This window comes from Arctopsyche grandis, chromosome 6 (assembly GCF_051622035.1).
Source record: "Arctopsyche grandis isolate Sample6627 chromosome 6, ASM5162203v2, whole genome shotgun sequence".
Classification (NCBI taxonomy): Eukaryota; Metazoa; Arthropoda; class Insecta; order Trichoptera; family Hydropsychidae; genus Arctopsyche; species Arctopsyche grandis.
In genome coordinates, this window is record NC_135360.1 from 15,694,978 (window position 1) to 15,712,211 (window position 17,234).

The following is a 17,234-nucleotide window of genomic DNA, read 5'->3' on the forward strand; positions in this document are numbered from 1 at the left end:
AAGTAAAAATATTATTTATTGTTTTCAAAATAATGGATTATTTAGAAATGCGTAATTGATTGATTTTATTTTTAAAATATTATTGGCTACCCGCATGTCAATAAAGTAAGTACAAGTAAGTAATAAAAAATACGAATCTAAATACATATGTACTACACTAGTTTTACTAGTCAAGTCGAATAAATCATAAAAAATAAAACAAATACTAGTTATTAAATATTTTATTACGTTTCAAAGAACGCATAGCAAGTAATTGAGTAGAAGCAAATAATATTTTTTAGTACATAGTATTGAAAAAATAATCGATATGACAAAATAAATATTGATACGTCATAAGCTTATACATAATTTTATGTAAACCCTAATAAAAAACTAACAAATATGAAACATACTACAATTAATTTCAAAATGTAAACAGATTTTTACCCAATGAACAAACTTATCAAAACACATTGGTGTAATTAACTTATTATCATATATGTATATTCAATTAGGAAACCCACTTAACATTTTAATTGAAAAGTATAACATAAAAGCGTATGATACCAAATAATAATAACTAATAAATGCTTAAAATTAAGATATGTGAATAGCCTATATTTTTAAACAATTTTATAAACAGAGTAACCAAAAAGTTTTGGAATATATGTACATACATATAATATGGATAATTAATAATCATAGTAATGTTTGAAATTACAATATAACTGAAAGAGCAAAATATAAGAATAAGTAAATGCATTAGTGTTTTAATATTAACATAAAATAAATATGGTAATAAGCTGAAAAAATAAAATTAAAACATAAAGCTATATTATTAAATAAAAAGCAATGATGTTAACTGATTAAATGCCATCAGGAGTTCCATAAAACTTGCGTTGTCTCGATGACATATTACTGCGAAAAGAAAATAAAGCCAATGAAAGTATTATTTTTGAAGTATTAATACGTTTAAAGAGAAAAGTATGATCCGACATGATAAAGAATGTTAAATACAACTATGAGATTAACCTTCCATTGACAGGCGTGTAGAAAAATCCTCGCCGACCCGTTTGACTCGCACTTGACTTTGAGCTCGACGTCAAACTAGGTGTAGATAACAACATGTCTTTGGAAGCCAATGTCGATGAATGCGGCATTGATTGAGGCATTGTATTAATACGAGGCCGCAGAGAGGGTGTTCGGTGCAAAGGCGGTGTCGCTACCACACTAGATCCATCGGAATAAGACACGGCGGCAAAACGCGCCCAATAATCAGACGATATCTCCAACAGTCTTTCCATCACCTATAATAAAATTAAATTTCTTGGTAATTGGGTAATTACTTGGTACGTATGTACATATATTTGGTAATATATTTACTGCAAATTGTTGCGCAGTTTGTTGATACATGTAACTAGGATCGGGGTCATTGTCAGAGTATCCGATAATCGTCGGTCCGAATACTTTGGATAAGTTTTCAACAGGCATTTTGCATTCCACGCATTCTGCTACTCTATTTGAGATAAAATATATTTGAGTTGAAATATTATATGTAAATATAAAACAAATGATAAATATTCATTAACATTCAGCTACCTTTGTAAATGAAGCATCATAAAGGCAAGTGTGTCCCTATTCGGTTGTGGCAATTCACTAATGGCTTGATATAGGGCAGCTTCACTATCATTTCTGTCGGACAGTTCCGTAGCCGACACAAAGTCTATAATAAGAAATAAAAATTCGAATTTTTGCTTTACAACAAATTAATTCTATTCGTACTAGTGCTAGTCCACGACTTACCAGACCATAGCGAATATGTAATCAACGGTTCCCGCAACGATCTTAAGAAATCTTTAATACAGCCACATATTACATTAATGTCAATATTGTTCAGTGGTGGGGCTCCTTTGTGTTTCATGAAACGATCCTAAAAATAACAAATATATTTACATACAAAAAAATAAATAAATTTCATAAATATAAAAAAAAACACATACTTTGAGTGCTTTCACTTCTTTTTCGGAGCCAGGAACACGATACAATCCAACTTCAACTAGTCCTCTAGCTTCGACTTCATTCACACAATGGATTATAAGTGCTGGTACCATGGGACTCACATTTGGAGTGTAATCAGCAATAGTGCCCTATAAAATGAATTCAATCAACATTTTCTTGTTTTCAAATAAAAACTACGAAGAAGAACATTGTAGAAACAAACCATTTGGTTGGCACCATTAGAGCTTGGTGTTCCATTGCAAGGTACACATGGTAGGGGTAAATTATTTTTGCAATCCATATGACAAATGGCACGACAATCTGTGCATTTGACAACGGCTCTTGCAAATCGTATCCTAAATTACAACAAAAATAGTTATAATTATTCTGCAAGCTTTTTTGCATTATACATACATATGTATATTTAAAGCAATGGTATTACCTGGTGCCACAAGTTGTGCATGGTTCAGGTCTTATAACAGTTTTATTGGTGAATGTGTGTTGTCGCAATCTAGCAGTGCCACGAGGACTACCGACTCCACCAGTTCCACCAACAGTATATCCATTATCAGATTCTTTTGCTTTATAAAAAAACAAACAGATTTAATTATAATTAAATAAAATTGGATTATTAAAATGAGTTTAATTACAATTAAATTACTTTTTATTGGTATTGGAGGTGGGCAATTTTTGATGTTTGTTGTATAATGTCCATTTTTGTCACCTTTGGATGTTATTTTAATATTATATTGAGTTTTTGTCGATTTGGGTGTTGTTTGAGAATTCAAATTGACAGGTAGTTCATCACTATCGTTCTCATTGTTTACAACTCCCTGTAATTATATAAACATATATGAGTTTTTGATAGTACATATAAATTGTTTTGCATAGAAACGTGTTTCACAAGCTTATATTTAATATTTCATTTGCTAGATTAGGATAGATATTTTGTACTAAGGATAAAATAGTATATATGTACAGTAGAAAATTAAAATGAAACGTTAACATGAAATGAAAAGAAATATACCTCGATGACAGAGGAAGCAATGATTTTCCCATTTCCAGAGCATTCACCGCATCTATCAACAGTTACTGTTGTAGTAGCAATTAATTTGTTAGTATTAACAGTGCTCACAGTATTGCTTTCCACCTTTCGAAAAAGCAAAGTAATATAGTCAAAAAATGCAAATAGTTCATAAACATGCTTTGAGGAATAATAATGAGCGTGAATTAGAAAACATGCAATGCATTTGTTACAGTCCAAGTGTACATTTAGTTTGTTCATACATGAATCAATCTGGCCAGTTGTGTTGTACACAAAAGAACAAACAAGCGAATTTGTTCATGCACAAACTACTCCATTATCCGTCTTCTATGCATGCTTACCCTGGGTTGCAATATAGAATTACCTTTTTCAAAATACTAAGCATTTTGAAAGCTAAAAGTCTCATGCGATATCTGATGGGAGTCTTTGACTGTTAACACTTTAGTTTGTGTAATGAACAAACTATAATAGTATGCTCTTGAAAGAACCAGGGTGAACACTTGGACTGTAGCACATATGCTACTTAAATAAAAATCAAGATAGTATTCAATTACTTTGCTGCCACCGGATGAGCATCTCTTCTTTGCCGAAGAATGGCCATCACTTGCAGGCATTGAAGGTGGCACAGGGGCAGAGGGCCGGTGTCGTTTCCACGATTTTCTCCGATTCACGAGAGATTCATCCAAATCATCTTCAGAACGAGAAAAACTTTGGTCGGATAATAAAGTACCTAAAAATGCTCGGTAAGTTACGACAAAGATGGATTTGAATAAAATTCTGGCGAAGAAGAAAGAGTAAAATACCTGTTGAGTTAAGTTCTGTAATAGTATTGAGTCGAGGGTGCATTAATGGTTCTAGCCCCACGTTAGTCGATCGACTATAAGTCGTATTATTTAAAAACGCAAATTTTTCCAAAGTTTCATTATTGATCCGTCCTTTATTTTCGTTGAAAAGTAAATCACGAGCGAGAGCCATTTGTTTTTCCTGAAACATATTTCATATTAAAAATAATGATTGCATTATGTTTACAATGTTTGTAAGCAAGTTTAAATATAAACCAAAGCGTCTCGGTCTTGTTCAGCCCTCAATCGTTTTTTTTTCTCGGAATCGAGCAGTTTACGAGCGTGAATAAATTTCGCTTCCCAAGCTGATATCGCCTTAAGTGATTCTTGTAAATCCTTTTGTAGTCGACCGGTCTCAGTCAAAGCTCCAGATAACTGCTGTTGCCAATGCGATTGTAACTCCAAAAATTGTAAGAAATCTGAAATCACAAATCGTGGCAATTAATAAAAAGTAAAGTTATGATTCATAAATGTAAATGTGACAAGATTTTAGTTTACATTCTTCGGCTGCACCATCGTTCAGAATTGAATTGCAGCGGTTCAGATCGTCAAATTCAGCCAACAGCGACAAACCAGAAAGTTGGGCGACTTCTGCCATGATGACGCTTCTGTAGAATAATTTCCATAGTAAAACATATAAGAATAAAGAATCATACAATTTTGTCACAAGTAGGTAGAAAAAAATCAATAATGGATATCCAATATGTGCAATAATTCATCAAAGCTAAAGCAAATCAAAGATATTGCACACTTCTGCAACGCAAATCGAACGTTACAAAAACCGTTACAACATTTGCTTTTAATGAATACGAATTAAGAATTAGAATGCTAAGCTCAAAAGTGAGTTGAATCAAACGAATCAAACTTGAGACATGGTTACAACATTTATAAAGAATCAGTGAGTAACGGATATTTAGTGAATGCGCTAAGTTTGGAGGAAGCTTTTGAAAACATTGTGAGGAAGGAAGGAATTGAAAAAATTCGTACTGCAGGCGGGGGAGGGGTGAGCGGCGAGCGGTGAGCGGAGAGCAGAAAGAAGGCGGCGAGGGGGGCGCGCGGTCGATGGGGGCGCACGCCTTTCGGAACTCGACGGCCGACCACACGCACTATCCAACCGAACGCGAATGGCAGTTATCCCCAGTTTGAATCGACAGCTACCGGTTACGGCCGTAACACTTCATATTACCCCCATTTTAAATATACTTACTAATTGTGTAAACGTGCATACAATAATTGTAATTTTTTTATTTTGCGTGTTTTGTAGATGAAAATAAGATTTTTTTGCACTACATTTACTTTTTTAAAATTGGTGATCATTTTTGACAGCAGTACGGAACAATTCAATTGAAATTATTTTATATCACTGTCTCAGTACTTTTAATCATAATATAACTATCTATAAAATTACATACATTTGTTTTTTCTGATTCCAATGCTAATCTGTGTTTAAAAAATAATGAATAATCAAAAATTTAATATAATATTGTGTTTATGTTGGTACTCATGTAAATAAAAAGAAAAAAAACAAGCTTCATAATCATAAATAGCAGTCCACTTGCACATGAATCGTTAATAAGATAATGTTTTAATTTCGTGTCTTTTTATTTTTTTATATCCATCACAAATTGACACAAATAAAAAATCGAAAAGAAATGTTTTAATTTTATCTATCGATCAATGCGTCGTCCACACACACGGTATCTACACCCGATATTTACGAAATTTTACATGTCCAGTTCCCATATTGCAACCTGTGGTTGCTATTTAGGAACTGGTTATTAATTATTATAAACTAAATATCGGGTGTAGATTCCGTGTGTGTGGACGAAGCCAGTGAGTATTGATCAGTCTTCATGTTTATCGATGAATCAACGGATTGATCGTATTTTGTATTTACTTACCAATCAACAAGTGTTCTATTTATTGATCTATTTAGAGTTTTCAAGTAAAAAAATTTCATAATTGTCAATTGTGGTTGACGGTCAACTTGCTATATAAAAAGTAGTCAACATGCTGTGGTTGTGGATATTTTATTTTGATGAAAGCAATCATAATCAATAGATAACATTGAAGCCTCCAGTCGACGTTGGTATAATTTTATGCACACAAAATATGCGCACGTGGGAGCAGGCTGCGAATTGCTCAAACATTTGTGACGGCAGCTTCTATATTTTATTTTTTTCAAAACTTTAAACCAGGACGTATAAAATAGCTCAATGGCTACGTCCACACTACCGATATCTACACCCGATATTCTCGAATTTTCCATATCCAGTTCCCATATTGCAACCTGTGGTTGCTATTTAGGAACTGGTTATGGAACAATTCGTAAATATCGGGTGTAGATATCGGTAGTGTGGACATAGCCAATGAGCAGGAGTACTACGTCGCTATCATATATACATATTATATATTGCAGAGTATGTTTATTTTTTTCTTGAAGTGAAAGAGAATATTTTTTTTTCATTTATTTATATTGTAATGTAAAGTTTACATTATATTATGAGGAGGGGGGGAGGGACTTTTTAATATGACTGGCTGGAAGTAAAGTAGCTCCACCCACATGGCCGAATCGGTCCCAACTCACAGGGTGGTGACCCAAACTTGACCATGTCATAGAGCCCTTACGATATATTGTGAAAGTAATTTTTGTAAAAAAATATTGATAGAGTCAGTGCCGGTCTTACACCCTATGGCGCCCTCGGGCAATTTTTTCTTAGCGCCCCTAGAAAATTGTGACAATTTTTTTTTGTGACATTGTAGACAGGAGATAAGTTTCAATTTCAAATAATCAATTTAAGTTTCGCCTTTGGCACTCTAATCTAAAATTTTTAGGGTCTTTGGGGCCATAATTTTAAATTTTAAAGCCCCTTCGGTGCATGCAGTGGCGCCCCAACATACTCGGCGCCCTCGGACGCCGCCCAACCCAGCCCCCCCCCCAAAACCGGCAATGGATAGAGCAGATGTTTAAAATAAAACGTAAAATGGTATAAATTAATAAAATTCATTTGAGACTGATTTTTCAGAGATTGATATTCTCGATCTCTTGATACACGATTTTTTGTAGTAACGACTAACCAGACCGATGTCCAAAAACAGTACTTGAAGAGAAGGCGTGAGAATGGACGGAAAATAGGACAGTAAGAATGGGGGGGGCATGGTCGCGAACGAGGACGTTTGTAGCAGAACGGTCCGTAGCAGCGACAGGAGCAGGGCGGGGGCAGAGAGGCGAAGGTGAGGGGTCGCGAAGTCGCGAAGTAAACACAGTGTGTGTGTCAGTCGGGGCCAGCGGGCGGCCGGTGTCGGCGGTGTTGGCAGCGGTCGCTTGCTTCGGATCCACTCACTAGCGGTCCCGAGTCGAAGTCGCACTCTCCACGGACAGAGCGAGCGAGTAGGCGAGTGGGCGAGTGGGCGAGTAGGCGAGTAGGCGAGTAGGCTAGTAGGCGAGTAGGCGAGTCGAGTGATCGTTTGTCGCGTTGAGATGGGCGAAGACGAGGCGTGCGAGGAGGGGTCGGGGCTGGAGGTGGCGCCGTTCGGGCTGCGGCTGCGCGGCCGAAAAGGCGCCCTCAAGAAGAAGAATGTCTACAACATCAAAGACCACAAGTTTATGCCGCGCTTCTTCAAGCAGCCCACCTTCTGCTCCCACTGCAAGGACTTTATCTGGTCAGTTTCATTCATCACTCGCACTTTCACACTTTCATTCATTTCACCCCCACCCCCCTCCTCCGCCGCTCTTCTCCTACCCGTCTATATATTACCCCGCACCCGCCCCCTTCATTCAACTTTTTTCCAACTAAATTTTGGCTCGTTTTCATTTATGAAAATTCATATGAAACGGTTTATGTAGTTTGAATTTTTATTATTTCTTCGATGCTTTTGTTTTTTTTCTACACCTATGTATGTATACAAATTAGCGTTCAACTTTTGAATTGTTCGATTGTAATAAGTAGTCGTTTGTTTTTATTCTTATTTAATTCTAATTGGAATCTAATTTTAAATGTGCATTTTGTTCCGATGAAATTTGTTTGAGATAACTTTTTTACGTACATAATATTAAATTTTGCAAATAATATGTATGTATTTACTGTGAGGCGTCCATTAATACTGAAATTGAAAAATATCAAATTTTCGAAGAAATTCAAATTTTGACAGGCTTCGTAAAATATATATATGTATATGTATATTATACAGTTAAATTATATTTTCATATTTTTGGCATAAAATCGAATTTATCAGGAATACATTCACAGTTTTAAGGTAAAAAAAAAATGAAACATATTTTAACATTTTGTACAACGCAATTTTTTTCAGTTTTCAATTGTTTTATTAAGATTTGAATTATTAAATGATTAATTTATAGGTATCTATTTCATGAATTTTTTTTATTCATAGGCAATATAAAGACAAGCACGTTTTCCGAATATTCTTAATTTGATTTTAATTTTTAAAATCTTTTTATTGTTTATTGATATATTTTTATAGATAATATACATACATTATGTTAATAATACAACTTAAAGTACAGATCCATTAACTGTTCTACGCTAATTTTCTTGTTAGACATTAATGTTTAAGGCATCATAGGAAAAAAGCTCAATAACCTACATATGTACTCCAACGCAGTCATTGGGTATAGTGGAGAAGGTGAAGAGATTGAATTGGCAATAGGCGGATCACATAGTTAGAAGAATCTACGAAAGATGAACAAAATAAAAGCTGAAATGGTACCCGAGATAGTGTAAATGTGTAGGAAGGCAACAAGGTAGATGAATGGATGAAAAAAAAAGAGTGGGTGAGATGGATGAGGTTGCGCAAAACAGATACGAATGGAAGCGTGTTGGAGAGACCTTCATCCAGCAGTGGATGCTGAATGGCTGTAAATGTTCTTAAAATATAATATTATACATAATATGTACATACATATTTAGTTGTAAAATTTTCTTCGTAAGAGTTGGTAAGTATTGTAAATATTTTTAGCTTTTGCAGTTTTCGATCTGTAATAGGTACATACTTTGGTAATTAGATCAAAGACAATCCCACTGAATTTTTTAAAGTGTGGATAGATTTTTTCGATGCGTTTGTCTTTTTTAGGTGAACTCGACCCCCATAAAATCCGTACATAACCGGTCGAGTTTGGGGGGCCGATCGTCTTCTTTTTCTTTTTTTTCTTCGATCGAATGAAAAGATTTATACTGCGAATTTATCAGCGGAACGAAACCGAGGAATTTTCCGAGCTCGAGATTTAATGTATATCTACGTACAATCGATCAAAGGGGTTGGAAGGAAAATGCAAATAAAGTCACACCAATTCTACCGTTTTGTATCCGAGAGCCGTTTTGCCATGATAAATTACAATATCGTCCTGATTTATGACACCGTCACTTAATACCAACAATTTCTCGAGAAAAATTACAGCTGTATCGAACAAAAGAAACTTTCATATAAATATAATAAAATAAAATAAAAAATTACAACACACCGTATCAATAAGTGATTGTTTGCGTGTGTAACATGTGTGCATATACATATGTATGTTTGCCCATTTTCAACAAAGAATGAATTGTACGTTATCAAAACGTTTACGCATGAAAATTCGAATAGTTCAACTTAACTCGACATTAAAATAGTAAGCAAATATGCTTTAACCCTTTGAGTGCTGCGTCTTTAATGTTGAAAACCCGCCACGCTGTAAATTTCGCCAAAATTTCCAATTAGAATTATTTAGAAATCCAATAGAAAGGAAGTATAAAAATGGTAGCTAATCGAAACAAAACCTAGATAACTACCGCCGTTGATTTCCAGCTTTTTAAAGGTGTGTTTAGACTCTAATATATCTTGCAACAATAATTAATAAACAAAAGAAGTCTATTAATGAATGTATTTTTCCAAAACTAGTTCCATCTTCTTCATTGTTGTTAAAATGTAATGCTCACAATCTAAATGCCAAGCAATAGGGATTTCCATCGAGAAATTCTGCTATGGTTATAAATTCATAAATTCCGTTGTAAACCAGTCTTTATAAACATTCACACGGATTAGTCTAGTGAGCGGATCGGAAGCGTGCCGGTTATTGTTAATTGTTTGCGGTGCTTTGTTAAAGGTTCGCCGAACCTTTTTTTTAGACCCAAAACGTCCTGATTCCTGGAAAAAGCTCCCTATCCGCCCTTTACGGATTACACGACCCATGTTCAATTCATTTTTTTTTTCAATGCTACCTGGAAAGTCTTAGCAGGTAGTTTGTTTATTTTTTACATACTCAAAATACAACGCCTATCGGCGTATTTCAGGCTCATGGACTTGTTGGCAAAACGCCGGTCGGCGTTGGTCAGCATTCAAAGCGATAAGGTAATTTATATGTACTTTAAAAAAAAATCTTATCTTGTAGTACGATGTTTGTACAAATGTTCGATTCTTAGGAAAATAAAGCAAAAAATGCGACCACAATACAAAAGTCCATTCATTCATCGTAAAATTATTTCAGGTGTTTGACATCGAATTTTAAACCAATACACAAAGCTGGCACATATTGTGCTGTTTTAAATAATTAGCACTGCATGTACATATATGTATACGTATGTATGTATAACAGATCGCCTCGGTTTTAATTAAATTTCCACCGAGTAATCGAAAGTTACGTTACGACTCATTGTCGACAAACACTGACGCTGAATATGAATATTCATCTTACGATATGAATATTCCGTTTGATAATAATCGATTTTCGCGTACGTGGATCGGTCTTGACCTCGTATCGGCCCGTCATCGAACGATTCGCATACATTATCATCGAGCTTGTGCGATTAGCGGTGCTCGACCTTTTTCGATTTCGACCCACTCGAAATTTTTCGACGACCGGTCGGCTTACGTATACGGAGTGTTCGATCGTCGTTCACACACATTTGTATCTTTTATTATTATATAATAGTTGTCGTTTGGTGGACGCTTTCGTTGATCGCTCGGTCAACATTAGCGGGTTCAGAGGCAAACATCACAAATCGACTGATGATGTCATCGTCGTATCTTCGGAATCGCATTTCGAATCACTCGATACGATCGTCCTTGGCTTGCGTCTGAGAAGATTTTTGTTTTTTTTTTTTAGCTTCTCGTTGCAAATCCGGGTTTAAAAGCTTCTTGCAATGGAAAATTTTCGCTTAGCTTCGCGGGATTTTTATTTTTTTATTCGAAATCTATTGATTTATTTGCGTATTGTGAGCTATTCTTATTGGTAAACCGGTATTTCTATAGTGTTGGAATTAGTTATTATGTTTTTTAAAGAACCCTTATTTTGAATATCGATTTAGGAAGTTAAAAAAAGGGATAATATTTTATGGCACGGCTGTAAAATAAATTACACGGCATATAATGTCAAATTAACATCTCTAAAATAGCTCGCACGACAGAATTGGCGTTCGCCCGGAAAATCAAACGTCAAACGGGTTGCCAGTAAAAAAAATTTTTTTGACGTTTCAGTGTTATCATAACCAGTTACATTTTCACTGGGTATAGTTCAGTGAAATCATATCCAATTACATTTTCACTGGCCCCTATCAGGGAAATTATAATTTTTGGCAGTTGGATGATAGCGCGTCGCCCCGCTCCTGTCCATTCTCACTCTCCACACATCGTAATATCTTAACAGCCAAAACTTATTTATTTAAGGGTTAGGTTAGGTTAGGCTAGGCTAAGGTAGTGTTGGTCCTATTCATTTAAGATTAGGTTATTAGTTAGCGTCGGTATTTATTTTTGTCAAATTTTATTTTTGTTACTGGCAACCCATTTGACGTTTGATTTGCCGGGCGAACACTGAATCTATCGTGCGAGCTACTTTAGAAAGGGGCACTCTTTGCTGGGCGAAATGTTTTAAAGATGGGCATTCGCATATAATGTCGTGATAAATACCCAATTTGTCTGGAAATAGGGCTATTTTGCCGGACCGATAGATGGTACCCTTAAAAAAATCTGGCCAGGCAAAGCCCATACCTGTTGGTTATCGGAATATCATTTAAAGTTGATGTAAAGCTTTGGATTAAAGCAGTGTTATCGTGTAAAAGCCCGGCCACACCGGGTGGGTGACTGTTGCGCGACTAGATCAAATGTATGCAGTTGTATGGAATATGCCACACCAGGCAACTCATTGGTTTCCCAAATTGGCGGAATTGGTAGCCCACGTTGGATCTGGTCATGGTGATTTTATTTCTTGAGCAACAAAGCAATAAAAACAAATTTTATAGATCGTGCTGGTCACCCGAGCAATACAATCACCATGACCAGACCGAACGCTGAACCGATCTCGCTGGCCGGATGTTTTATCACCCAGACAACTAGTGAGTTGTCCGGTGTGGCATGCTCCGCACAACTGTATACTTATAATCTGGTCGCGCAACAAAGTCACTCGGGTTCAAGGGAGATTCATTATGATTAGTAATTCAATAAATGCACTAGTAATTCAATAAATTGACAAATAAAACAATTTCCATTTTTGTGCATTTTTATCTAAAATTTGATTTTATTAGATTTGAGATTTAGTCGTTTCTTTAAGCTATTTTAAATATTCCACTAACCCAAATAACCATCCAGAAAAATATTTCATTTTGGCAAAATTTCTCAACGCTTTAAGGATTTTGCTCTGCCAGCATACATATGTATGGGTAATTGGATTATTAGTCCCATCACGATCGCCCAAAATACAATTTTTGCCATGAAAATCGCGAATACGGAATATTTGGCACTCGAGTTCTCGTTAGTATGATGGACTTTTCGGCTGCCAGATGTTCCGTTATAAGAGATTTTAGTGACTTTTGGGCGAGCGCTTTGTGACCAATAATCATCGAACCGTTTGTATGTATATATGTATGTACATACATATTATGTAGGTACTTTTTGAAGTTTCGCTTATTTACAAATTTTTATCTATAAAAGGTTGTAAATCGTTTAAAAAAGTTCGACTTGGACTTATTCCAACTGCCTTTTTTATAATCATGCCGATTTAAAGCGATTCATCTCTAGTTCGTGATACGAAAAAAGTTTAAAATACATATGTCCTTGTAGTCGTTATAATTATATCCGGAATCCATTTTTCAAAACAATTTCGTAGTCACATAAATTTCCGAAGCACTTTGTCGATATTGATATCGTAGCATCTATGTGGAGGGGCTAATAAAGGAAATTGCCTTTATGTTTACTTGTAATTTTTCGCCCATGATATATTGAAGGCTTTTAAGGGCACTATTAAATATCGTTCAAAGCGTTTGGCCACACTATTATTGTGTTGAAATTGATGATAGATACGAACCCGCACATTGTATCTATTGCGATTATTATTAGCTATTGGAAAATTTGCACTTTATATACATATATAGAGCCACTTTCATTATTCATTCTCAAACGAGTGTTCTTCGTAATCGTAGTTGTCGTCATTTGACTATATGTATGTCGTATGACTATAGATTCATATGCTTCACCACCCTTTTTGTTTACCTTTCAAGAAAATAGTCCAAAAGCTGAGGTCATTACTTCGTCATTTGTCAGTATTTTTGGCAAAAAAAAAAATCCAGATTTATTTTCATCTCTAAAACGCTGTTGTTATTATGTGAGATCCAATTAGCATCTGCGCGGGCATCTCGCGGGGTTCACACCGTTAGAACCACCTACATAATATACATACATATGTACATACATACATACATATACAGTTTAGCTGAAGTAGTGTCCATAGTTGATTTAGACTCGTCCAAGTTTACAACAGGAATCGGTCGGATCGTTTTGAGCATACTTAATCTGGATCCGTAGACGTAGACCGAGTTGCGGTCTACGTTCGGGGCGCTGACCACACCATCCCTCCTTCGCTCTCTCCACCTCTTCTAATTCGATTAAAGAGGGACCTCAAGAGTACTGGGGGAGGAGCAGGGGGTGGCTTAAGTTGGCCGTAAGCTCCTTCGAAGGGGCTTCTTCGCAAATGGGGTCGCCCCTAATATGTAAGCCACATTTATGACAAGGCTGTAACTGCCGCATCACGCAAACTATCCTAAACGTTGTCGCTTCTATTGACTTTCATCGTACGTTGGACCGATTTCGAGACCCGTGTCTGAACAGACTCCTGCGTGTGCCACAGCCAGCCAGAGGGGCTGATCGTATTTTATTTTATAATAAGAGAGACAGTCTGTAGCCCCAGTGTATGTACATATGTATGTGTGTAGATACATATATGTACATGTGTTTGCGCGCACAGATAGCTTACGTACGTATTATACAATTCAGCGTAAATATTGAACCCTCATGTACAATAAAAGGTTATGCAATCCAAAAAGGTTGAATATATTATGCATGGTTGGCGGGACTGTTGAGTGGAGACGTGACCGAAACCTTCCGGTGTGACCGTACTTGTTCTGAATGCGTATGATATTTTAGAAGGTTTATTGTGTTGGATATTTTTCAGGCTTGAATCTCTGGGTTCGTTCGTACTGCTTTTGAATCTAAACAGTCGGCGGTTCGCTTATTGGATGGTTAAATTTTCACTACGATCGCGGAAAAAATTGTCTTGTGGGGTGGTTTCCATTCGTTATTTGCGTGGCTGGGCGAGCACCTCTAGAGATATTGTTGTTTTAAATTGAAAATTGTAAAATTGCATACTGACAAATATTCATCTTTATATCTACACTAGTGGTTTTACCCAGCTTCGCTCGGTATTTGTAATATAAACAGCTTAAAGATGGCTAATCTAATAGTAAACATTCCGTTGTTTGTAAACATAAATTTATTTGAATCGAAAAAAAATAACCTTCAACGATATCAATATCGTCGTCATAGAAACTTTGATTTGTTTTCGATGCTCCCACCCAAACCTTTAAATCTTATATATGTACATACAAAGTCTCTTTTGAAATTAGTACACATTAAAGATATATGTTACAGTCCAATTGTACATTTCGTTCGTTCATGAACATTCTAGTTAGTTCATACACGAACCAATCTGGCCAGTTTTAGTGAACTTTCTACATACATACATATATGTATGTATGTAGGTACATATTATGGGCGATGTTCGCAACTTACATACAGTTGCAAGTATTTACATACAGGTAGAAGGATCCGTGCACTTATTACCGTTTTATTGCAGGTTTATTATATTTTATATAATGCTGTCGGTTGTTTGAAGTTGACTATTTTCTCTCCTTATCCGCAATTTGCCCCCCCTTAACTTAAGATATATGTCTGAAGTTTGGCGTGTACAAGAAAAGTATATTGCTTCGGACGCTTTCGGCCCCGGAATACGCTTAACGCTATTTATTTCTATCCAATTTCTGTGAAATATTTGAGATTTATAGTTGTTTCCGGAGAAGTTTTAGCGCAAGGTGTTCTTCCCCTTTTATAAAAGTTTCATTCACCGATTTCCTAACAAAACCCCTCCAGGGCAATTCGGCAAAGCATTGCGCCCTTTCCGTTTTATATTCGTTTATTTATCGGGAATAATGTTAAAAAAAAGAAAAAAAGGAATCGTAAGAATGGAAATAGTGCCGATTTAAAATTTTCCACGAGAGAGCAGGCTTTTCCTCGATTGACGAGAGATTGTAATGCGGACGTTCTCAAGGATAATGCAAGCGCCTAATGAAAATCCTTTCAAATTTTCCTCGTCGTTAGGAATTCGACGACTATGTACATATTTTATTTGTTTTAAATGTATGTAGGTAGTTCGAGTACAATACTTTCGCAGTGTGATGTATGATTTAGTAGGTGAGGTTTAGTACTTTCATCCCTGACGTTATCTGTGTGTAGGATGTGTCCATTTTCAGGGGATTAGTGACGCCATTCAACTGATCGATTTTTTCCCCCATTAAATGCCCAAGGGGAAGGACGTGCTTCTCATTCTGTTGATCTTAAATTTCTTTGAAACGTGTAAAATACATTGTATGTACATATCATCGGTAATGTTTGCTTTTAAAACGTATACGTTCAAATGTTCATTTCTATTTGCAATTAAATATATGAAGTGTTTTCGTATCATAATATTTTAGCAGCCAACAGTTATTTTTTTAAGGCTAGCTTAGGTTATGTAAAGTTAGGGTTGGTAGTACGACGTGCAATATCGCATGGTGCATTATGCGTTACGAGGATGCGTTATCGAAGTTTTCAAAAAATATAAAAAAATACATCATAATTTCAACAAGTAAGAATATTTGTTAATTATTATTTTAGGATACAACTACCAATATTAGGATACAACTTTTTTTTAGTAAGGAAGCGGGGGGGTTCATAAAAATTAAACACCGACCTGGTTCTGTTTTATTTGGCACTACACACACCACTGTTTATATAATACATACATAAAAATAATAATATACGGGTAATACTCCCGGATGCAAGTTATCTTACTTTTTTTTTGTTCATACATATATATAAAGAAACTTTACGACATTATAATGCGATTTTTTTAGAAATAATTACCATTTTTTCGTAGTAATTTTGTATATTTTTTTAACACGCCGAAAATAATAGCGACTCTATAGATGAGCCATTTTGAATGCCCTACATATTATATACATATGTACTTATCTAGGTATTTGTTTTTTAATCTACCTTATCTATTTGCGATCAAATTAAAATTTCATCGGTAGCATTCTTCATTTTTTTATAGTGAGGGCAATCAATTTCTAATTATCGCATTTCGCCCTAATGCTTAGCCAATTAACGGATTAGTTTTTTTTTATTCCTATTAGGCATTATCGTGACTGCCGTGTGTCTATTTTAGTCTGTGACGTTGAACCGAAATTCAGATCGGTCTTTGTATGTATGTATGTATGTATGTATGTATGTATGTATATATGTATATATGTATATATATATATATATATATATATATATATATATATATATATATATATATATATATATATATATATATATATATATATATATATATTATTGTTTTTATTTTTTTTAGTTAAATATTGAAATTAAACGTTAACCGTTATCGACGTAACACGAATTCCGATCCCTCGGGAATTTGCCGAGATTTCCCGCAGTCTGATCTCTTTGTAAGCGTTATACGGTCGAGATTGTCCAGGATATTATTATTTCTTTTGCCCAAAGCGTATTTGATTCAAAAAGGCTAATTTATGTGTGTGCGTGTGTGTGTGGGCTTTTCAGCCTAACACCAAAAGACATTTGACCTTCTTGCCTTTGATATTGTTCTTGCCTGCGGTAACCAGTGTAACAGGTTCTTCGAAATGGTAATCTTCTTAGCTAGACATCTGAAATAAATATAAAACAATATAAATAATTCGATCCCGTTTACGTTTTTACTGTTAAACCTACGTATGTATGTATGTCTGGTTAATTTAGCAATTGAAAACCTAAAAAATTGATTATATATT

General features: G+C 35.3%; 2 protein-coding genes across 3 annotated transcripts in view; one reads left to right on the top strand and one right to left on the bottom strand.

Annotated features, from left to right (window-relative positions):
• Positions 1–207: 207 nt before the first annotated feature.
• Positions 208–5,022, bottom strand: tum (Rac GTPase activating protein tumbleweed). Its single transcript, XM_077432407.1, has 15 exons — positions 4,852–5,022; positions 4,363–4,472; positions 4,081–4,283; positions 3,826–4,006; positions 3,577–3,752; positions 3,005–3,127; positions 2,639–2,810; positions 2,420–2,558; positions 2,201–2,333; positions 1,980–2,126; positions 1,783–1,909; positions 1,579–1,702; positions 1,363–1,495; positions 1,012–1,286; positions 208–897 (listed from the first exon to the last, which is right to left on the bottom strand). Exons 2-15 carry the CDS (start codon positions 4,460–4,462, stop codon positions 846–848), a joined length of 2,085 nt encoding a protein of 694 aa, XP_077288533.1. The 5' UTR covers positions 4,463–4,472; positions 4,852–5,022; the 3' UTR covers positions 208–845.
• A 2,107-nt stretch (positions 5,023–7,129) lies between these two features.
• Pkc53E (Protein C kinase 53E) overlaps positions 7,130–17,234 on the top strand; it is a 180,482-nt gene continuing 170,377 nt past the window's right edge. The window contains exon 1 of one of the 2 annotated variants that reach the window (XM_077433173.1): positions 7,130–7,527. In XM_077433173.1, coding sequence (XP_077289299.1) covers positions 7,346–7,527 — 182 coding nt within the window. In that variant the 5' untranslated portion in view covers positions 7,130–7,345. The remainder of the gene's footprint in view (positions 7,528–17,234) is intronic. The other variant, XM_077433174.1, reaches the window with a different exon arrangement.

Excerpts from the sequence above, each read along its gene's own strand:
- tum (XM_077432407.1), bottom strand. The coding sequence starts at position 4,462 with ATGGCAGAAGTCGCCCAACTTTCTGGTTTGTCGCTGTTGGCTGAATTT. Across the intron at positions 1,910-1,979 it reads AAGAAGTGAAAGCACTCAAA|GATCGTTTCATGAAACACAA; the intron begins GTATGTGTTTTT and ends TGTTATTTTTAG. Across the intron at positions 1,287-1,362 it reads AAACTGCGCAACAATTTGCA|GTGATGGAAAGACTGTTGGA; the intron begins GTAAATATATTA and ends ATTTTATTATAG.